Source organism: Manis pentadactyla, chromosome 17 (assembly GCF_030020395.1).
Source record: "Manis pentadactyla isolate mManPen7 chromosome 17, mManPen7.hap1, whole genome shotgun sequence".
In the NCBI taxonomy this organism is placed as follows: Eukaryota; Metazoa; Chordata; class Mammalia; order Pholidota; family Manidae; genus Manis; species Manis pentadactyla.
In genome coordinates, this window is record NC_080035.1 from 43,209,908 (window position 1) to 43,233,942 (window position 24,035).

At 38.5% G+C, this 24,035-nt stretch overlaps 1 protein-coding gene and 1 long non-coding RNA gene across 3 annotated transcripts in view; both read right to left on the bottom strand.

Moving 5' to 3' along the window:
* Positions 1-6,104: 6,104 nt before the first annotated feature.
* Positions 6,105-8,920, bottom strand: SLITRK1 (SLIT and NTRK like family member 1). Its single transcript, XM_057494512.1, has one exon. It carries the CDS (start codon positions 8,199-8,201, stop codon positions 6,111-6,113), a length of 2,091 nt encoding a protein of 696 aa, XP_057350495.1. The 5' UTR covers positions 8,202-8,920; the 3' UTR covers positions 6,105-6,110.
* Positions 8,921-11,300: 2,380 nt separating this feature from the next.
* The window catches only part of LOC130681416 (uncharacterized), a 43,230-nt gene continuing 30,495 nt past the window's right edge, over positions 11,301-24,035 (bottom strand). Inside the window, exons 2-3 of one of the 2 annotated variants that reach the window (XR_008994555.1) lie at positions 23,681-23,781; positions 11,301-11,433 (exon numbers count right to left, since the gene is read on the bottom strand). This is a non-coding gene — a long non-coding RNA (uncharacterized LOC130681416). The remainder of the gene's footprint in view (positions 11,434-23,680; positions 23,782-24,035) is intronic. The other variant, XR_008994556.1, reaches the window with a different exon arrangement.

The following is a 24,035-nucleotide window of genomic DNA, read 5'->3' on the forward strand; positions in this document are numbered from 1 at the left end:
GCATCATTTTCTCATATAATATGCAATTTAGAAATGTTAAAAAGATAGTGCTTTAAAAAAAGGAAAGTACACAACAAATATTGCATAACCTGGTAAGAGCCATTATTGTTTATGGGAATAGTGGCTCTTTTCCACACATCCCCCTTTCCTGGGAGTCAGAGACTGCTTCTCTGACTGCACCATGAATTGGCCATTTATCATCTATATTTGAGAAAATTCTCATTTTTCACTATATATTGACTTTTTCTATGGATATACTGTAGCTGAACATATTTCCTTCCTGTATTCTTCTTCCAAGAAAAGAAATGGAGTTACAGGCAGAAGGAATAAGGCATAGAAGTGAGGAAATGCATGGCTTTGCTTACTACTTTCTACCTGTTAAATCCTTGGACTTGTGTATCTGGACCAAACTACTAAGCAACTGAATATCAGGTTTTACTAAACAAAAAATGGCTAGGGGATTAGTATCTTTACAGTAAAATTATAAAAGTATGCTTAATATTATATTAAAGCTACTATAATCTGTTTTATGCATATAAACAACACAAATCAAAGTGCCCAGAGACAACTATTCTACAGTTCTTATGATACCATAAAATTTATATTCCAGTTTCTGAACTCATGTTTGATTTCTCAGATAACTAAAATTGAAAAATTGTCATCTGCTTGATAAGATAAAAACTGATTTGATTGTTTCTTTTTAGAATGATTAGTCAGAAACCTCTTAGTGAAGTTACAGAATTGCAGATATTATGCCCATTTTACAGAAAAGAAAAGAAACTAGCCAAGTAATAAAGTACCTCATTCTCTTTAAAATGTTTTTTTAAGATTTCCAAATATTTGCATAACAGCTAATAAAACTGATGCAAAGACTGTACTTTTCCAAATGACCAAAGTCCAAAATTACCTAAAAGAAAGAAAACAAAATTTTCTAGAGCCATCCATTAATAATTGCTAGTAATGTACTCTTCTTCTACAATTACACTGATATTTATTTATGTGTATATATACATATATATATAATCTTTATAGGTTATAAACTCATTGAATTTAGAACTGCCTTATTTTCTTTTCCCAAGGGAGCTTCTACAGTATTTTTCATGTAGCAAATGCCCAATTAATTTTTCCAATTGAATATTTAGGCTCTAACTCATTCAAAATTCTTTAAAGTATTAGATAATTTTCTTCCTATAAACTTTGGCAAAGTTCAAGTAGGAAATGTAATTATTCTTCAAGTATGTAATACAGTATATATTTAGCAAGTAAATTGAAGGAGAAGAATAATTAATTAGATAATTGAGGTCTAAGCCAATACACTGATATTGCCAGTAGTTGCGACCAAAGGGCTATACTGGGCTTCAATATTCTATGATTTCTTCCATGGTCCATTTCATTACAAAATTGTAGTTCTTAAACAATCTGTTAGTATCTTAGTTACTCAGTTTTGGGGGGAACTCAGTCTAATTTTGAAAGGTCACAACAGTTCAATATTGGTTCAGGTTTCAGAATTGCTCTGCTGTAACATGTACTTTCATGGAATCACTTAGTGGCATTTCATTAGGTTTCAATAGTAAGAAGAAAGTCCTACATTTCTTGTATATGAATTTCATAATGGTGTTTTTGGCAACTTTACATGATGAAAGAAAATGTCAGGGGATTATATGGAAAATTTAATTTAGCCTTCTTTTTTTATGGCTCAGGGCCACATTGAAACTAATCATATAAGTTAGAAATATTAAGTATGCATTATTTACTATCTGTTGATAGCATAGAGTCCTTTTAAAAATCAAATAATATGTTGCATTGGATTATACATGCTAAAACTAAACCTTTAGCACATTTTATATTTCCATTTTTCTTCAAATAAGCTAGCAAAACAGAGTACTTGAATATTAGCTAGCAAAAGAGCTTAATTGGAAACCACTCTATTTAATATTCCACCAAAACTAAAAACACACACTTCTGTGTTCACCCTTGCAAATTCATCCATTTCTCTGTATATACCAAATTTATTAGCAACCTGGAAAAAGGTTGGTAAATTAACAAATTCTCTTGGAATCGCCAATATAATGTTAACAGTTATTAAAACGCCTGACAATTCTAATTATATCTGTTAAGAGAAAGAATCCTGCTATGTTAATGTTAGATCAGCTTTTCCAGCTTCCTCCTGGGTAAACATGTAAAAATTGTTAAACAATAAATTTCTATGGCAACAACTTAAATTCTAGGATATTCTTAGAGCAGCAAGTCACAGAAGGTGTTTCTTTCTCTAAAGCAATGAAAACACACAAGATATCTCCTTCCTTTCTCCTTTTCCAACTGGCACAACTAAAATCTCTTTTACTTTGACGGATTAAAGGGTGATTTAACTGGAAATAAGATATCTCAACTAATGCACATAGTAACTACAGTTATACGAACATTTTATGTAAAGGCAAAACAAAAACAAGAAGCTAAGCATTTCTAAAGGGAAATTGGGTTTAAATACCCCTCCACATGGTAAGACCACATGTATTATGTATCCTGCAAACTAATATATATGCATTGTTTATATTATACAAACTAGTTTAAACTAAACTAATATGTGATACTTATTAGTTTAAACTAAAGCTATCTTAGTTTATGTACATATATTAATGTACATTAGTTCAAACTATTTTATAGCATGTATATTGGTTTATATATGTAATTATGACACTTTATTAAAATGAATAAAACATTGTTAACCTAAATAATGAAAGTCTCTTTACATGAAATCATTGCATATCTGTTCTACATGGATTTTTAACACATATTATTATAAAATACTTGATGATCCTAATATTTCTACCATCAATGTATAGATAATTTTGACTTTATGATTTGAATTTCTATAATTTATAAATGCATATGGCAATTCATCTTTTTTTTCATCTATGTTGTCTTATACACTCTTGAAAAACATAATTATCTCCACTAAATGTAGGACAATTTCCTTTTGTTGCAAAACATACTGGAAATATGAAGGCCACCAATACATACTCAATTTAGAAGATACAACCTGGGTCCTTAATTTGTTATATAGTATTTACAACCATATATGTGTGTGTGTGTGTGTGTGCACATATATATATGTTTGTTTTTTTAAGGATAACCTTAAGAGGTTATCCTGTTATATATATGACCATTCTACTCAAAGAATGAGGTTTAGGAGTATGTGGGAAATCGGGTTTAAATCCCCCTCCACTATGTACCAGGTATGACCCGAGTTACTGCTTACTTTCCTTAAACCTCAATTTTCTCATCAGTATAATGGAAAGTGCAATATCATATTAAATTATTCTGTGTTTATGAGGGTTAAATTAAGGAATTTTGTAAACCACTTAGCACATACCTGGCAAGCAATGACCACTCAAAATCCATGGAAGCTAAAATTTAAAAAATAATTTTACCCCTTTATCCTTGACTTTTACATTGTAATTTCTTGTTGATTAGTATGAAGAAAAGGTTTTGCCCCAGTGCACACCTTTTAAGAGAAGTTTTAGTTTCCTGACTTTGACTAACTATGTCAGTTTTAACAATTACCATCATGCTTCTCTAGATGTCTTTGGTTAAGTATTACTTTCCTACAGAGGCTTGGAATGTCTGCCATTCTTTCTTTCCCTTCTTAAGGTCATAATATTGATATGACTCTTTCCCTCCCCCAACTTTTCCATCACAAACAAATCTGTTGACTGCTTATCAGGAACCCAGTTGTATTTTCCATAAAAAGAATTAAGGCCTTCATATGAAAAATAAATAAATAAATAACAATCTGTAATATTTGCCAGAGGATAGTATGTAACAATATTACCACTGTGAAATGCAGAAAAAGTCCAACAGCAAAAGAATCAAGAGAGAAAATGATGAATGGCTTAGGGATAGTCATAATTTATAATAAAGATTTTATTTAAAAAGCATTAAAATAAATAGTACATATTCCAGAACATTACTGTTCTGGGAAATTATTTCTCTTTAGACTATGAGTTCTAGAAGGCAAATCTTCTTACAGCTGCTCTGGGGGATTTCATTAGCTGATTTACAATCCTATAATTCTTTTTTTTAAATCTGTGGTCTGAAGTATTTTAACATACTTCCCAAGGGTGGATATGTGGTGGAATGCAGACCCAATCAATACGTGTAGTTTTGTTTGCTTTTTGTCCCCTAACTGGTGATAAAATAGACTGCTTAGAAATCCCAGAGGAATATGATTGAGGCCAGAGTTACATTGGCTCATAAAATTCAAACAGTTCAATGCTTTTCTTGTTAATTACTGGGCCACAACCAGAAATCCGAATAATGGGAGAGAAACACTTCTTTAGGATAATGATTGATTTCTATAAAGATGAGTGCTTTAACAAATTTCAGTGTGCAGTTGCTGGGGCGGGGAGGGTGGGTAGACACTAATTAGTTTTACCGTTTTCAGCAGATGTTGAATACAAAACGCTAACAGCATCTCAAATGCCAGTCATTAGGGCTGTCTTTCATCCAAGAGTGCTGACCAATGAAATCTCCACTCTGTTTAATGAGACCGATCTAGGCAGAGTCACTTAAATCAAATCTCTACTTAACGTCCTTAATATATCTGCAGTGTGTGCAGCAGCAGCGAGGGATTTCCAGTATTAATAAAGGGATTCACTGCCGCATAAGTGGGGAAAGGAGGGTGGGGGACGGTGTGTTGGGCGAACTTCACCCACAGGGGAAAGCTGGGAAAGTCCTGGAGGAGATGCAGGGGGAGCGGAGCTGCGTAAAGGATAAAAAGCTAAGCCAATTCGAGATAGAGCCTTAATGTAACTCTAGAAGGGATCCACCCCCAGTCTTCCCCCTCCCCCGTCCCTTCCACCGCAAATCCAAGTTACCATTTGCAAATATGAAGCTGGAAAAATGTAAGGACCCAGAGTTGAAAACATTTTCACTTTAATACTGAAAAAATATGCCATTATAAAATCCTCGAATAGAATTAGTAAGTTTCACGTGCTTCCTTGGTTCGTTTTTCCTACTTTATAAGTAAGATTTACACCAGCACAGAATTGCTACCATAGAATCGCAGCCTAAGCACTAGAATGACATTAATTGGTCATGCTTAACTGCCTCAAAACCTTTTTTTTTAAATAATTACACTGATACTGTAATAGAAATTATGGGTACTTATTTTACATTCAGATGGAAGGCATTATTGGATATGTATAGAAAAATATTCCCCCTCCAAACAAAAACAAAACATCACCATCAAAACAAAGAAACCCAAAACAACCCATAAAAACTTTGCTCAACAAAATACATTTTTAACTCATAAAATGGACTGATGATTAGCCATGCAAATGTCTTAAATAAAACCTTTACATTTTTATTACAGTAAACGTACGCTCTGAACTGCCTACCGATCACAAATAATGGCGAAATGGCACTTTCTGATTATACTGTGTTTTGTTTATAGAAAGTTTGATACGATGGGACTTATCAGGTAAGAGGGTGGGTGCTGTGAACGTGACGTCGTCTCCAGTCGCCGGGGAGGGCAGAGTCCCTGGAGCGCGTGGATTCCATGCGAGCCATGCAGCGCTTTTTGTTTTTTTGTCAGAAGTCAAAAGTTATTTATTTACAATACATTCATGCCTTCGTGCAACTGCCCATCCCTGCGCAGCCAACAGGGAGCCGTCACGCCCCCCTCCTCACGGGGCTAATCCACAGGGGAAAAATAGATATCTATCTCTCTACATAGATGTGGTATGTGTGTATAAGTATAGGACCGCGGCAGCCATCCCCACCGGCCCTGCACCGGGGGCAGCGGCGCTGTCAGGTCTCCGAGCAGGGCCCCTGCTGGGCTTTGTCAAAGGCGCCCGCTGCAAAGAGCGATTTGGCAGCCCTCCCCCAGCTCGCCACAGTCTGCTCTTTGTTTCCAGCAGAGAGCTAAGGGGTCAGACCCTCTCGGTTGAGCGGGTTCATAGTTATTTATTTACTTATGTCCGTCAAGACTTGGAGCGCTGGACTTGGTTCTGGGCTCCGCTGACCCTAGGACACCGGCGCGGGTGGAGGATGGGCGGCATCGTGGGGACATGGCCTTCCCGCTCCTCGGCTCTGACCCGGCTGGGGTCTTAGTCTGAGAGCGAGTGCGAGCCACAGTCATACACTCTGTGGGCCCCATCGGCGTTGTAAGGCCCATTGTGCCAGTAGGAAGAGTCACAGACTGTCTGTAAGGAATTAATTTCGGACGCCGAAGAGTTGGCGTCCCTTCTCTTAGACCGCTTTCGATTCCTCAGGATAAACACGAGCATGCCCACCACAGTGAAGGCGGAGGTGACAAACACCAGCAGCAGTCCCGGGACCAGCACGGAGATGGACACCCTGCTGGTGTCTAGATAGGAGTTGGAGTGCGTCCCGGTCTCCGCCAACCCAGTGCTGTTTTTACTGTGCGAAGTTAACGTGGGCGAAATCCTCGCGTACAGCTGGGGGCAGATCTCGTCATTGGAAAGGAGCATGAAATCTTTCCTAAAGAAGTTCACCGGCGTCTCACACTTGAGGTCGCTCATCAGCACTTCGGAACCCAGGCGTTCTGCCCATTGCTTGAAAGGCACAATGGTGCAAGAGCACTCCCAAGGGTTTCCGTGCAGGTCTATCTGGATGATGGAGGTTAACTGGTCCAGCACCCCTGCCACGGGGAGGTACATGAAGTAATTGTTGTGCAGGCTGAGTTTAGAGAGTGAGACCCCAGCGAACACGTCCACCGGTAGGGACCTCAGCAGGTTGTTGTTGAGGATGAGGATCCTCAGTTTGGGCATGGCATTGAAAGTGCCAGGAAGAATGAGCTGGATCGCATTGTACTCCACGTTCAGGTACTCGAGGTTTTGCAGCCCGGCGAATTTCTCCCGGGACAGCGTGTCCAGGTAGTTGCTATCCATATACAGCCACCTGAGATCAAAAAGGTTCTTAAAAGTGTTGTTCTCTACTGTGGCGATATTATTGTTGCCCAGATCCAACAGAATGAGATTCCTGTAATCCACAAAGTGCGATTTTCGGATGCTATGGATCTTGTTATCTCTCAGGAAAAGCTCCTGCACGTTGGCGAGCTTGGGCTTCAAATCAGCCAAGCTGCTCACGTTCCGATTGTTGCAGTTCATCTTTAAACCCGACCCTGGAATGTGGTCGCAGCTGCAGCCCCCAGGGCAGGGCAAGCCGTTGGCTGGGGGTTTGTTTCTGGCACTGCCAGTCGCTATCGCTGCAGTGGGTCTGATTTTGATCTGCCAGTTGCCTGGGATCTTTGTACCTCCATTTGGAGCAGACCCTGGGGTGGCATGATCTTCTTGCCCATTTGTCTTGAAAGGAGTTGGCAGGGGGCCAGGAGCAAAGGACTCTTCTTGGGCAGGGGGCGCCGGCAGACTAGAATCCACTCTGTTTTTCAAAGGACACAGGTCCTGCTCGGTGGTTTCATTTAGGTCTTTCCCTTGCAGTCTGGTGGGGGCTTCGCAGACCACTCGGCCGATCAGGGCATTTTTGGGAATGTTTTCAAGCCATTCTTTAAGGGAGAGGAGATCACAGGTGCAGTCCCAAGGGTTATCCTCTAGCAGGATCTCGGCAATGCCAGGAATTTGCTCCAAGACCTCCTCATAGGGCAGCGTTTTCAGCCTGTTTCCCCGGAGGTCGAGGTGGGTGATGGGCACATACTGGAACACGTTGGCAGGTAGGGTGCTGATGAGATTGTCATTTAAAATGAGTACCTCCAGCTTGTTCAAGTCCTGGAAGGCCCCCGGGTCTATATCCCGTAATAAATTAAAATCGGCCTGGAGGTATTCCAGATCGTCCAGCCCCAGAAAAGTCTGCTTTCGGAAAGACTTGATCTTGTTGTTATTGATGTGCAGCCTTTTCACCAACTGCAGCCCCAGAAAAGCCCCTGGAACGATTTCATGCAAGCCATTGTTTTCCATGTGCAAACTAACCGCATTGTAAAAGTTAGCGAACTCATTAGGGAAAAGTCGAGTAAGGGAATTGCCATGCAGAAATAGATGGTAAAACTGGGAAGTCGGGGCGGTGAAACGCTGCAGACTTGTAAAGCCCTTTTTTTCACAGTCTACGTGTAGGTCCCCTTCTATCTCATTGCAGGAACAGATCTTCTCTTTGCAAACGTCCCCTGTAACGTTTCCAGCGGCAAAACAAAGAGACGTCTCCAGCAACAGAATCCAAAGCAGCATTTTTAAAGCGAGCAATTCATCCCCGATCTCATCACAAAGTAACAGCGACCATCCTGCTCGCCACAGACACAATTCAAGTTCATTTAGTGCTCCAATGTCCGAACCCAGGGAAGGAGAAGAAAAGGGTTTGGGGGGGTGGGGGTGGATTCCTCCCTCCCTAACCCCCCCGCACTGCAATAACCCAGGCGCCAGTCAATAATTATATCCACAAACTATCCAGGCACGTAGTGCAAGGCAAGCAAAAAAAAAAAAAAGTAGAAAAAATAACCCCACTTCCCCTCAACCCTTTAAAAATAACCAAAATAAGTTAAATATACACACATAAATTAAAAATACACCCTTACAAATTCTCACCTAGTGGTCCTCGCTAATCAGGAAGGGAACAATGCTAGTAATTAGAAGCAAGTGCATGTTAGAGAAACAAGCAGAGGGTTTGCAGCGTAGTACAGGCGCACAGCCTGTGCATGGCTGTGCGTCGGACTGACCTTGCCTCTGATTCAAAGCAGGGTTTTCGGCGGCTTGCGTTGTTGAGGCTGTTGGAGTTCTTGCTGTGGCTGCTGCGGGTTGCTCAGAAGTCCCCCCACCCTCCCCGAGGTGCTGTCCAGAACCCCGGTGCTGAAAATCACGCCCGACCGAAGGACTCACGCTGCCGAGCCAATGGCGCTGGAAAATTTCCGCAATCGCGGCGTTTTGTAGCTGTCCATTCTTTTCCTTTCCTCCCCTTCGTTCCTCTTCTGCCTTTTTCTGGGCTCGGGCTCTCGGTTACTAGCTCTTCCTTTCTAGTTCTCCGCTTTCTCCTGCTCTTTCGGAATTACATGGAGGGGGCGGAGGGCGGGGGGCGAGCTGTCTGAGGGAGGGAGAGCGCGCGAGAATGGGGAGAGGGGAGGAAAAGAACTGAGTTGCTAAGAAGCTCTGCTCGTTCCAGCCTGGTGCACTCTGAAAGATCTGACACCCTCTGCTGATCTGCAGTAGCAAAAATCCATCTGGTGAGGGAATGCTGAACGAAAAAAAAAAGTCAATCCACGTACAGGGCAAGCGTTAAAAATGTGGGCATTAAAGGCTGTCGATCCTCATAGATGCTTATTATAAATGGATTATTTAATTCTTTTTGCGTGCTGGAAACTTTACCCTTCCCTTCTTAACGACCTCACAGTCCCCACTGGCTCCAGCGTTTGGAAATGAGTGCTTTTAAAACATTTATTTCCCAATGGCTTGAATAAAATTAGTGTCAGGGTGTCAAGCGAACAGCAATTTGAGGTAATTATACTGCACGCCATTTTCATCGGTGCTCTAACTGCATTTCTTCCGTCTTTGCTGTACAGTGTTTTATGTTTTTGATGTCTCTGAGATCCCCACCCCCTTTTTATTTGGCATGTTGAGAGTGGTTATTTGGAATATTTATTCATGCCGTTTTTAAAATATATAATCATAATTAGATATGATTTTTTTTGTTACAAGGTATATAATTTAGGTACATTTTCTTTTTAAAACTTGGTATAGCATTTCAATTTGGTCGTTGAGAGTTAGGTTTCTCTGATGGTATTTCTTGAATGTTAGTTAAGTCTGGGGTGAAAATGGAATGCACGCTTGCGTCTTAGATTCTAGACCTGAAAGCTTTCCGTGAAAACCGGAAAAGGAGGGAGGGGGGCAGGGAAAAATCCCAATATGATTCGTGAGTGCTCTTAAAAACCCACTGGCAGACTGGCGCGCGCACATTACACACTCACTCACACACACACTGACAAAGTTTCTGCATCCGTTCAGCCGAATTTAAAATGCATACAAGTAAATAACCAGTTGCACTTTGAGAAAGGGAGATAGATAGAAATCTCCGGTCCCTAAGGCTCTGGGCAACCCTTATCTGTAGGTAGCCAGCAGTGCCTCTTCGCTGGGTCACTGATGCTGCTGGGGCACAGTGTTCTGGCTTTTCCCAGGGAAAGAATTTCAGGGTTCCTCGAACTTAGATGGAGCTTATAAAAACCAAGTTCTACAAATATCTGAGAGGGGAGGGAAGGTTGAGAATGCTGTGTCTTGATAAAGTCAGCTGTTATGCTGATTTTTCCTACCAGAGTCAATACCTTTTCCATCAATATATTCTAAAAATTGTGCACATCACTGTAGAGTTTGAAATTTACAGGAATTAGTATTAGTATCATTGTTTGGTCCTTTCTTCATTCTCAGCAGAGGTGATATGTTACATCAGGTCTTAACACAAGTTGGAGAGCTGTTACAAGCCTGCTAACAATCTGCTTAAAAGACCAAATATTAAAGGATGTGTGTTTTAGGAAAAATCTGGAGAGTTCAAGATTCTGGGAAGGACTGGGGTTGGGAAATTCAGGAGAGTGTAGCAGAGGTTTTTTTTTTTTCTGGGTCAGAAGCCAATTCTTGAGAGGAGCAGTTTTCATATTCATATTTAATGTTTTCTTATAATCAAATGTTGTATAGTGCTCTTCTAGTAAGATTCAGGGGGTGGGAGTTAAGGATAAAGGATCTGCTTGAGGTGTGTGTGTGTGTGTGTGTGTGTGAGGGAGAGACTGGGAGGCCTTTTTCATACAACCTATTACACTAAAACCATTCCGTTTTTATTTGATTTGCATATGTACAAAGAGAGAAAGATCTTAATCAGTTTGAAACTATTTCACTGCAAAAAATGTTATGCAGTTGAGAACTGCAGATGTGTAGGAGGAGTTAAACTGAAGGAAGGATATTTTTATTTCTTTGTAACAGGACTCAGGTGTGAAACTTCTTGGTCCCAGAAACCAAGCTGAGAAAGGAGGGCAGCCTCATTCAGTGTGTCTGTGATTGACAGGGGTAGGCAAGACTCTGAAGGACAGACAGAAGAATGCTGGCTGTTCAGGAAGAAAAATATTGATGGTAATCATCTAAAATCACACTGAAACTTAATTGGTTACTTGTTTATTCGACTTGCTGAATGAATACTTTATGTGAAGAGACCCAAAGAACATATTTAAGATGATTTTAAATGAACAGTATTGAGGTAACAGGCAATTGATATTCAGATTTCACCCGCCTCCCCACCCATTAAACTTAGTATCTCTCCCTTGATTGCTTCTTTCTCTCAAAGCACCAATCATGTTAGAAAATTTACAGTCAGGATTTTCATATTTAGATATATTACATTCCCCCAACCCCAATCTGCCCTCCTCAAGTAGTTTATTATCTCTGCATTCTAAAAAAAGGGGTGTGGTAGTGCCCGGATGTGCATCCAAACCTTAGGAGAAAATATTAAAGTTATGTTACCTATATGAAGATATCCACTACACAATTACAAGCAAAGAATAGAGACAGAAACATACATTCCTATTGAAAATTCACTCTCATTAATGAACTAACAAAATTCTTCTTAAAACAATCATTTTCAGAGTAAATATATTTCAGGTAAATAAAGCATTTTTTGTGTCCAAATGTTAACTCTTTAAGTATAACAGTAAATTTATTTGTGAGAAATAAAAAAATTATGGGGATGTATATGTGATCTAAACATGTCTAATGCCTTTGGGGAACATTTTTTAGACATGAACTCTTCTTAAAAGGATTCTACTGTATCTATTTGAGCTCAAGTGAACTACTTCAATTGCTTTGCCTCTCATGACTGATGATCTCAGGAGCCAGAGATAAAGGACACTCCAGATGATGATACAATTGATAATATTTGCTCAAGGCTATAGTTTCATTTCTGGGCTGTAGCCAGAAGGTTTTCAATTGTATCATTAAATGTCCATATTTCTTATTTTTCCCCAAAAGGTTCATCTCTCAAAGGATAAGGTAGATGTATATATTACAAAATTGTAAGGATTAAAAAAGGTGTTGTTCTCAATCAATTATCTATTTTTTCCCAAATGGTATCAAATTTCCAGGTGTTTACATATGCACACTACATATTTAAAGTGAAAGATTAGAATATATAACAAACATTAATTTATTATCATTCTTCAGTTTATTCCTCAAATTATTTTAAAATCTAAAAGCTTTTATACTTTTAACTATAAAAGCAATTTTTAAATTAAGAAATACAAAATTATATATAGGAAGTTCATTTCTAGTGTTCTCTCATCCATGCTACTTTTTTATACCAGAGGAAACTACCGAGAACTGATTTCTATAAAGTGAATTTGATATTACTCTCCTATTTTTACAAATGAAGAAACTGAATCTGAGTAATATTGAATAATTTACCAATATCGAATAATATCACTCAACTTTGCCAAAGGTAACAAATCTACACATTCATAAGCTAAACTAAGGTCCTATTTGTTCTAAATATGGAACACTTTTATCTTAGTAAGCTTCCATGTATCTTCCAGACTGGTAAATCTAGTCATTGGAGTTTGTGGCTTTTTTGGTTCCCTTCAAGCTCTTGTTTTCTGAATCTAAAATTCCTTAAAAATAACTTCAGAAAGGGCCCAGTGTCTTTTACCTTTTTAGAGTTTCCACATTTGGATTTGGTATGTAGACATTCTTCATTTGCATATTCACTAGGGCTTAAAGCCAAGAATAAATATAATAACTACGGTAGAATAGGATTAGCTAGTTCTGAGTTTTATCCACTACTATCCTTTCCCATATTTCACAAGATAAAGGGGTTGTTGGAACCTATCCTTCTGTGGTAACAATTGTAAACTAATAGATGAAGACATAAATCAATTACACCTAAAAACTAATATGCTTAAATATAAGATTTCTACCTATTTATTCTATTTTATTTTTGTAGATTATAAATACAATTCTAGGAATGGAATGTCAACATAATTATCACATTGCATGCCTTCTGAAGGCAAAACAATAAAATATTTTATAGTAAATTGCTTTTCAAAATGTATCCACTTACATTTATCATCAAATAAACAGCAAACTAAGTAGAGCACATCAAAATATTACTACATTTTTACTTTGTGTCCTTTTCTCATGTTTATATCATTTTCTCATGTTTATATCACTTTAAATTTTTATTGCTTTGGGTCATTGGTTTGTCCATTTTGTAATGGAACTGATTTTCTAATAAACTCTCACTTGTTTGTATAAAACTCACATGAATCACTATTTTGTACTTTTTGAAGAGAATACTGATCAAACATATATTTATATATATAAAAATATCCTAACATTCTCATACTATACTCTTAGCACCCTACTATACTACAATAAAATGAAGGCACATATTTGTACCATTGTTCATTATATTAATTGGTGCTTCTATATGTGCTGTTAAGAAGTGTTAGAAAAAAATTCAATTGAGTAAATTTTAAAGATCTTATTGGCTTTATTCAGTGATTCATGATTTGGGAAGCACCCCATCCAGCAGATAAAAAGTAGCTTCAAGGCCCTGTACAAAATGGAAAACTTTCATAGGTAGAAAGGAGCAGGAATTAGGAAGTTATACTAGGGAAAAAGTGGCAAGGTCACTTTTCCTTCAGGGAATGGCAGGGGTCTATATGGCAGATTACCTCACTAGTGCTGATCAGTTAGTTCCTGATTGACTGATTTAAGATTCCATTTTGGGGAGAGCTGAAGCTATAATTAGGTCTTAGTTTGGTGACATGGGGCTTAGCATAAATTTGGCCCATTGTCTTATTTTTAACAGAACTTACTCATTTTAATATGTCTTCAAGACATTGAAGATAAATCACTTATAGAAAAAGAAGTCTATTTTTGTTTTCTACCAAGTATGTATTACATTTTTTATTTTATTTTATTTTATTTTATTTTTTTTTTATTGAAGGGTAGTTGACAACAGCATTGCATTACATTAGTTTCAGGTGTACAACACAGCGACTCAACATTTATATACATGATAATTCTAGGTACCAGGTATCACCATACCAGGTTGTTACAATATTTTGACTATATTCCTTATGCTATACATCACATCCCGGTTACTTATTTATTTTACAATTGGAAGTGTGTTTATATATATATATATATATATATATATATATACACATATATATATATTGTGAGGGCATCTCTCATATTTATTGATCAAATAGTTGTTAACCACAATAAATTTCTGTATAGGGGGGTCAATACTCAATGCACAATCATTAATCCACCCCAAGCCTAATTTTCGTCAGTCTCCAATCTTCTGATGCATAACGAACAAATTCTTACATGGAGTACAAATTCTTACATAGTGAATAAGTTACATGGTGAGCAGTGCAAGGGCAGTCATCACAGAAGCTTTCGGTTTTGTTATTGCATTATGAACTATACACAGTCAGTTCAAATATGAATATTCATTTGATTTTTAAACTTGATTTATATGTGGATACCACATTTCTCTATTATTATTATTTTTAATAAAATGCTGAAGTGGTAGGTAGATACGAGATAAAGGTAGAAAACAGAGTTTAGTGTTGTAAGAGAGCAAATGTAGATGATCAGGTGTGTGCCTGTAGACTATGTGTTAATCCGCGCTAGACGAGGGCAATAAACATCCATGTATGCAGAAGATTTCTCTCAGAACATGAGGGGGGGGGTTCTAAGCCTCACCTCTGCTGCTCCCCATTTTCTCACCAGATGGCCCCAAGCGACTGTGCCTGTCTTAGGTTGTTCCTCCCTTGAGGAATCTTACCCGTCTCTGGCTAACCAGTCATCTTCCGGGGCCATACAGGGAAATGTTAAGTTGGTAAGTGAGAGAGAAGCTTTAACGTTTGAAAAGGTTAGCTTTTTACTTCTTTGCATATTTATGCCCTGTGGCTTCTATGCCCAGCTTTTGTCTTGAGGTGTCTTTACCACTTGGAAGAATTATGATACTCGGTAAATTCGACATGTGGCACGAGTTCTATTTAAAGGTTGTGATTAGGTAGGAAGAAGAAAAGCTATAGAAGTAGCAGGCAGAAGAAAACCTGGGAAGATTGATTATTTCTTTGACATATCTTCTTGTAGAGTAACTTCAGCATGGATAGGTTTTAAACGACTAATTAAATTGTGCAGACACATTAACATAATAGGAATATAGTTACCTAACCAAAGCATACCTGTAATTACCAGCCATCTCCAGTGAAACCAAGAAAACCAGTTAGGCACCTTAGGCATTTGTGAAAACTTATCTATGATATGGTGGATATTGTCCGACTGAACTTAAACAGTCTGAGAGAATTCAGATAAACTAGAACACCCCATTCCTGGGGACTGTTCATATCCCATATGTTCTTTTAACGATAAATAGTCTGTGGTTGTAAGATTTTGGAGTGCTACAATTTGCACTTCTCCTAATTCTTGGTTGAGTTCCAACAGTATAGATCCAGTCAAATTTGTTGTTTTACTGTATGCACAGGCCAGCTTAGATATCTCCTTCCTCATTCCCATGGCAAGTCCAGGAACTGGTGGGATGAGTGCATCTACACCTGTGACAGTGCGTGGATCTTTGTTGAAGTTTTTTTTTTTTTTTTTTTCTGATCATCTTCTGTCATGAGTCTTCCCGAGAGTGCTGATGTTGGAAGTTCTTTTTCATATCGTATCTTAGTTCATTTTCGGGGTAGCCAAATTCGGCTTTGATCCTCTGTATAAACACAAACAGACCCTTTGCCAACACTTTTATATGTCCTTTATATCACTGTGTAGAACTCATTAGAGGTCACCACATAGGAACTGCATTTTTTTTTTTTAATCATTAATCTACACTTACATGATGAATACTTTGTTTACTAGGCTCTCCCCTATACCAGGTACCCCCTATATACTCCTTTACAGTCACTGTCCATCAGCGTAGCAACCTGTTGTAGAATCACTACTTGTCTTCTCTGTGTTGTACAGCCCTCCCCTTTCTCCCACCCCGCTATGGATGCTAATCTTAATACCCCTCTTTTTCTGCCCCCCCTTATCCTTCCCTGCCTACCCATCCTCCCCAGTCCCTTTCCCTTTGGTACCTGTTAGTCCATTTTTGAGTTCTGTGATTCTGTTGCTGTTTTGTTCCTTCAGTTTTTCCTTTGTTCTTATATTCCACAGATGAGAGAAATCATTTGGTGTTTCTCTTTCTCTGCTTGGCTTGTTTCACTGAGCAAAATACCCTCCAGCTCCATCCATGTTGCTGCAAATGGTTGGATTTGCCCTTTTCTTATGGCTGAGTAGTATTCCATTGTGTAAATGTACCACATCTTCTTTATCCATTCATCTATCGATGGACATTTAGGTTGCTTCCAATTCTTGGCTATTGTAAATAGTGCTGCGATAAACATAGGGGTACATTGGTCTTTCTCATACTTGATTGCTGCATTCTTAGGGTAAATTCCTAGGAGTGCAATTCCTGGGTCAAATGGTATGTCTGTTTTGAGCATTTTGATGTACCTCCATACTGCTTTCCACAATGGTTGAACAAGTTTACATTCCCACCAGCAGTGTAGGAGGGTTCCCCTTTCTCCACAGCCTCGCCAACATTTGTTGTTGTTTGTCTTTTGGATGGCAGCCATCCTTACTGGTGTGAGGTGATACCTCATTGTAGTTTTAATTTGCATTTCTCTGATAATTAGCGATGTGGAGCATCTTTTCATGTGTCTGTTGGCCATCTGTATTTCTTTTTTGGAGAACCGTCTGTTCATTTCCTTTGCCCATTTTTTAATTGGGTTATTTGTTTTTTGTTTGTTGAGGCGTGTGAGTTCTTTATATATTCTGGACGTCAAGCCTTTATCGGATGTGTCATTTTCAAAGATATTCTCCCATACTGTAGGGTTCCTTTTTGTTCTATTGATGGTGTCTTTTGCTGTACAGAAGCTTTTCAGCTTAATATAGTCCCACTTGTTCATTTTTGCTGTTGTTTTCCTTGCCCGGGGAGATATGTTCAAGAAGAGGTCACTCATGTTTATGTCTAAGAGGTTTGTGCCTATGTTTTCTTCCAAGAGTTTAATGGTTTCATGACTTACATTCAGGTCTGTGATCCATTTTGAGTTTACTTTTGTATATGGGGTTAGACGATGGTCCAGTTTCATTCTCCTACATGTAGCTGTCCAGTTTTGCCAGCACCATCTGTTGAAGAGACTGTCATTTCGCCATTGTATGTCCATGGCTCCTTTATCAAATATTAATTGACCATATATGTCTGAGTTAATGTCTGGATTGTCTAGTCTGTTCCATTGGTCTGTGGCTCTGTTCTTGTGCCAGTACCAAATTGTCTTGATTACTATGGCTTTATAATAGAGCTTGAAGTTGGGGAGTGAGATCCCCCCTACTTTATTCTTCTTTCTCAGGATTGCTTTGGCTATTCGGGGTCTTTGGTGGTTCCATATGAATTTTTGAATTATTTGTTCCAGTTCATTGAAGAATGTTGCTGGTAGTTTCATAAGGATTGCATCAAATCTGTATATTGCTTTGGGCAGGATGGCCAATTTGACGATATTAATTCTTCCTAGCCATGAGCATGGGATGCGTTTCCATCTGTTAGTGTCCCCTTTAATTTCTCTTAAGAGTGACTTGTAGTTTTCAGAGTATAAGTCTTTTACTTCTTTGGTTAGGTTTATTCCTAGGTATTTTATTTTTTTTGATGCAATTGTGAATGGAGTTGTTTTCCTGATTTCTCTTTCTGTTGGTTCATTGTTGGTATATAGGAAAGCCACAGATTTCTGTGTGTTGATTTTGTATCCTGCAACTTTGCTGTATTCCGATATCAGTTCTAGTAGTTCTGGGGTGGAGTCTTTAGGGTTTTTTATGTACAGTATCATGTCATCTGCAAATAGTGACAGTTTGACTTCTTCTTTGCCAATCTGGATTCCTTGTATTTCTTTGTTTTGTCTGATTGCCGAGGCCTGGACCTCCACTACCATGTTAAATAACAGTGGGGAGTGTGGGCATCCCTGTCTAGTTTCCGATCTCAGAGGAAATGCTTTCAGCTTCTCGCTGTTCAATATAATGTTGGCTGTGGGTTTTTCATAGATGGCCTTTATTATGTTGAGGTACTTGCCCTCTATTCCCATTTTGCTGAGAGTTTTTATCATGAATGGATGTTGAACTTTGTCAAATGCTTTTTCAGCATCTATGGAGATGATCATGTGGTATTTGTCTTTCTTTTTGTTGATGTGGTGGATGATATTGATGGACTTTCGAATGTTGTACCATCCTTGCATCCCTGGGATGAATCCCACTTGGTCATGGTGTACGATGGTTTTGATGTATTTTTGAATTCGGTTTGCTAAAATTTTGTTGAGTATTTTTGCGTCTACGTTCATCAGGGATATTGGTCTGTAGTTTTCTTTTTTGGTGGTGTCTTTGCCTGGTTTTGGTATTAGGGTGATGTTAGCTTCATAGAATGAGTTTGGGAGTATCCCCTCCTCTTCTATTTCTTGGAAAACTTTAAGGAGAATGGGTATTATGTCTTCCCTGTATGTCTGATAAAATTCCGAGGTAAATCCATCTGGCCCGGGGGTTTTGTTCTTTGGTAGTTTTTTGATTACCGCTTCAATTTCGTTGCTGGTAATTGGTCTGTTTAGTTTTTCTCTTTCTTTTTGGGTCAGTCTTGGAAGGTTGTATTTTTCTAGGAAGTTGTCCATTACTCCTAGGTTTCCCAGCTTGTTAGCATATAGGTTTTCATAGTAGTCTCTAATAATTCTTTGTATTTCTGCGGGATCTGTTGTGATTTTTCCTTTCTCATTTCTGATACTGTTGATTTGTGTTGACTCTCTTTTCCTCTTAATAAGTCTGGCTAGAGGCTTATCTATTTTGTTTATTTTCTCGAAGAACCAGCTCTTGGTTTCATTGATTTTTGCTATTGTTTTGTTCTTCTCAATTTTATTTATTTCTTCTCTGATCTTTATTATGTCCCTCCTTCTGCTGACCTTAGGCCTCATTTGTTCTTCTTTTTCCAATTTTGATAGTTGTGACATTAGACCGTTCATTTGGGATTGCTCTTCCTTTTTTAAATATGCTTGGAGTGCTATATACTTTCCTCTTAAGACTGCTTTTGCTGTGTCCCACAGAAGTTGGGGCTTAGTGTTGTTGTTGTCATTTGTTTCCATATATTGCTGGATCTCCATTTTGATTTGGTCATTGATCCATTGATTATTTAGGAGCGTGTTGTTTAGCCTCCATGTGTTTGTGAGCCTTTTTGCTTTCTTTGAACAGTTTGTTTCTAGTTTAATGCCTTTGTGGTCTGAAAAGTTGGTTGGTAGGATTTCAATCTTTTGGAATTTACTGAGGCTCTTTTTGTGTCCTAGCATGTGGTCTATTCTGGAGAATGTTCCATGTGCACTTGAGAAGAACGTGTATCCTTTTGCTTTTGGATGTAGAGTTCTGTAGATGTTTATTAGGTCCATCTGTTCTAGTGTGTTGTTCAGTGCCTCTGTGTCCTTACTTATTTTCTGTCTGGTGGATCTGTCCTTTGGAGTGAGTGGTGTGTTGAAGTCTCCTAGAATGAATGCATTGCAGTCAATATCCCCCTTTAGTTCTGTTAGTATTTGTTTCACGTATGCTGGTGCTCCTGTGTTGGGTGCATATATATTTATAATGGTTATATCCTCTTGATGGACTGAGCCCTTTATCATTATGTAATGTCCTTCTTTGTCTTTTGTTACTTTCTTTATTTTGAAGTCTGTTTTGTCTGATACCAGAATTGCAACACCTGCTTTCTTCTCTCTGTTGTTTGCTTGAAATATCTTTTACCATCCCTTGACTTTAAGTCTGTGCGCGTCTTTGGGTTTGAGGTGAGTCTCTTGTAAGCAGCATATGGATGGATCTTGCTTTTTTATCCATTCTATTACTCTGTGTCTTTTGATTGGTGCATTCAGTCCATTTACATTTAGGGTGATTATTGAAAGGTATGAATTTATTGCCATTGCAGGCTTTAAGTTTGTGGTTACCAAAGGTTTAGGGTTAGCTTCTTTACTGTCTTACTGTCTAACTTAACTCGCTTGTTGAGCTATTATAAACACAGTCTGATGATTCTTTATTTCTCTCCCTTCTTATTCCTCCTCCTCCCTTCTTCATATGTTGGGTGTTTTGTTGTGTGCTCTTTTTAGGAGTGCTCCCATCTAGAGCAGTCCCTGTAGGATGCCCTGTAGAGGTGGTTTGTGGGAGGCAAATTCCCTCAACTTTTGCTTGTCTGGGAATTGTTTAATCCCTCCTTCATATTTAAATGATATTCGTGCTGGATACAGTAGTCTTGGTTCGAGGCCCTTCTGTTTCATTGCATTAAGTATATCATGCCATTCTCTTCTGACCTGTAGGGTTTCTGTTGAGAAGTCTGATGATAGCCTTATGGGTTTTCCTTTGTAGGTAACCTTTTTTTTCTCTCTGGCTGCTTGTAATACTTTGTCCTTGTCTTTGATCTTTGCCATTTTAATTATTATGCGTCTTGGTGTTGCCCTCCTTGGATCCCTTGTCATGGGAGTTCTGTGTACCTCTGTGGTCTGAGAGGCCATTTCTTCCCCTAGTTTGGGGAAATTTTCAGCAATTATTTCTTCAAAGACATTTTCTATCCCCTTTTCTCTCTCTACTTCTTCTGGAATACCTATGATTCTTATATTATTCCTTTTAGATTGATCACTCAGCTCTCTTAAAATTCTTTCATTCCTGGAGATCCTTTTATCTCTCTCTGCATCAGCTTCTCTGCGTTCCTGTTCTCTGTTTTCTAGTCCATTAATGGTCTCTTGCATCTCGTCCATTCTTTTTTGAAGTCCTTCCAGAGCTTGTTTTATTTCTGAATTCTCCTTCCTTAGTTCTTGCATATTTCTCTGCAAGTCCATCAGCATGGTTATGACTTTTGTTTTGAATTCTTTTTCAGGAAGACTGGCTAAATCTATCTCCCCAGATTCCTTCTCAGGGGAAGATGTAGCAGATGCTGAAGCTGTCTGGGTTAGTCTTGTCTGGATCATATTTTTTTGCCTTTTCATGTTGACAGGTGCTATTGACTGTCAGCTGGGAGGGCCAAAATTTTCACTTGCTACTGGCCTTTCTTTACTGGGGCAACTGCGACCCCTAGTGGCTTGTGTTGGGTAATTGCGTGTAGAGTGGGTCTTTGTGTCTTGCCTGGCCGGAAGGGAGAAATTTCCCTTTCTGTGGGCGGAATTTGTCTCAGGCTGCTTCTCTGCTTTCGCAGCGCCCGGTGGGGTAATGGATGGGGGGGCTGCTTGGCTGTTTACCTCTGTGAGGGGGTCTCAGCGATGTTGCCCAGGGGGTTAGTGCGCCCGGTTTTCCCTGTAATTTCCAGCTGCTGTACTGTGACCTGGGTTGTTTCCGTCAAGCTGTTAAGTCCCTGTCCCTTTAAGACTTTCAAAAAGCCCCCGCTTTTCTTTGTCACAGGGGCATCAGCTTCGGCACCCGCTCAGTGGTCTTACTCCCTGTTCCCCCAGTATCCAGGGCCCCCTGGGCACGTACTGTGTCTGCTCTCTGGCCCGGATGGCTGGGGCTGGGTGTTCAGCAGTCCTGGGCTCCGTCTCCCTCCCGCTCTGCCTATTGTTCTCCCGCCGGGAGCTGGGGGGAGGGGCGCTCGGGTCCCGCCGGGCCGGGACTTGTATCTCACCCCTTTCACCAGTCGCTGGGTTCTCGCTGGTGTAGCTGCAGTCTGGCCACTGTCCTGCGTCTTCTGGTCTCTCTTTTAGGGCTAGTTGTGTTTGTTGTATTTTCAAAAGTATATATGTTTTTGGGAGGAGATTCCCACTGTCCTACTCACGCCGCCATGTTGGCTGTGTTCTGTATTACATTTTTAAGATTAAGATATATGCTACATGTAGAGATTTTGGAAAATACTGAAAAGAACAGCAAAATAAAATAAGAGTCCATATAACCCTAACCCTCAGAAATTACACACATGTATTTTGTAATATACTTTTTGTACTTAACATTTATTTGTGAAAATTTTCAAAGTTATGAAACATCCACTACTACATTATATTAGAGACTGAATTCCTCTGTATGGTATAAAATAACTCACTGAACTAATTCTACACTGTTCTTACTAAAAATTTTTAGTTCTTACTAAAAATTTTGCTCTCATAAATAATGCTGCAAAGAGCAGCATTGTACATAAATCACTGTAAACATTATTTATCTTCTTATTACAGATTCCTAGAGTTAGAACTGCCAGGTCAAAGTGTAGTAACAATATTAAGACTTTTGATACAAATTGACAAATCGCCTAGTCTAAACTTGTGCCAATTTATATTCTCCCAACAGCAAATGAGATTTGCCATTTCTTTAAACCCCTGCCAACGCTATTTGTTATCATTTAAAATATTTTCCACTCAGTTCAATAATTTTAATGTGAAGTTAATGCTGACCCATTTACTTGAGGAAATAATTTTTAATTTCTATAATTCATTAAGTTTGTAAGTTGCCTGAATTCCTGTTCAACTTTTAAGATACATTTTAGTTAAAAATTACTTCTGTGAGTCCTTTCCATGCCAAGCCACCTGTGTATCTCACTCCCTTTCACCTTATTCAGTAGAATAACTACTAAGTAGTGTCGTCTTCCTTTAAAAAAAAAAAAATTGTTTGAAGCATTGATTCCTCACTAGAATGTAATATTCTTGAAGGTAGAGATCAGATCTTTTCATCTTTTTATATGTGTCACCAACAGCGTACTGGACAGATAATGCGGTGTGGCATGTAAATTCCACCAGTTAAATAAGGCAGCATGTGAGTTAGTGATAAATTGAGGGACAGATCATGAGATTTAGAAAACTCAGAGACAGGATAAAGTCACAAACGAGGGACTTGGAAAAGTGATATAATCTATGAATTATTTAGGTAAACTTTTAGGTTTCATGTTTTCTATGCATTATATGCACTTGATATATTTTTTCTCCTATATTATCATGCATATATTTATGAAATTCTTTTTTTCTCTAGAAAATGAGTTCCTAACCTACATTTTGTGTATCCCATAAGAGTTAGTATGGTACCATGCACCTGGTCGACAACCAATAAATGTGTGAAGATGCTAATGTTGGGGATGCATTGCTGCTTTTGCAAGAGGGAGTGAATTGTGCAATTAACTACAAAGAGTATAAAAGTCTAAAGATTCAGTGAGGTTAACTAAGTTATTCAGTTAGTTTTTTCAGGGCTGTGGCAAAATTTTAACAAGGCTAAATTGTCTTTCTTCCTCCTTACTCTTTTATAAAAGTCTCTTGTTTCTTTATCTTTCTCCCTATCCCACAAGTTATGTTATTAGCTTTATCATATATTTATTACACCTTCCTCTGGACTTATTTGAGACCAAAATTTGACTATCTTGCAAGTGTTCAGATGATGTCAAGATGATGCACCATTTAAAAATGTATTATACCCATATTCTATGTCATCAATTTTCAAGAAAAGAAGATGTTAAAATCATTTACTTATACATCTTTACACACACACACATGTGCACACAAGCCATGCACAAATACTCATACACTGCAAGCATTATATATAATGCACACCACCAGAATGCAAAAACATAAGATGGACAATGTCACCATTTGCATGTTCACTCAATTCTTGAATATGTAATATCTTGATCCAGAGGAATAAATCAATAAAGGAAGAACACATACCTTATTGCAGGTCAGGTAGAGAGATGCATGTAGCAGAGGTTTGTGGGACTTTTTGTGATGGCCATTAAATCACATTGCGCAGATGGCTAGTGTTTAATTGGCTGATGAAAAAGGTCAACACCATCTTTTAGATTTCTGAACAAGTACTCTGTACTAGAACCTAACTTTGATTTCAATATCACGAGAAGTGGAAACCCCATAGTGGATTTTTAATTGCTCAAAGTAAAAAGATTAAATATTATTTATTAAACTAGAAAACATGTTATTTTCTAATTAGTTGGAATTGGCAGTTCTTACACTAATGGTAGCTAGTAAGCTGTGAAAAAGTGTGATCTCACATGAGCAGCTGCCTGGA

Bases quoted from the DNA above. Each gene is read 5' to 3' on its own strand.
- SLITRK1 (XM_057494512.1), bottom strand. From the start codon at position 8,201: ATGCTGCTTTGGATTCTGTTGCTGGAGACGTCTCTTTGTTTTGCCGCT.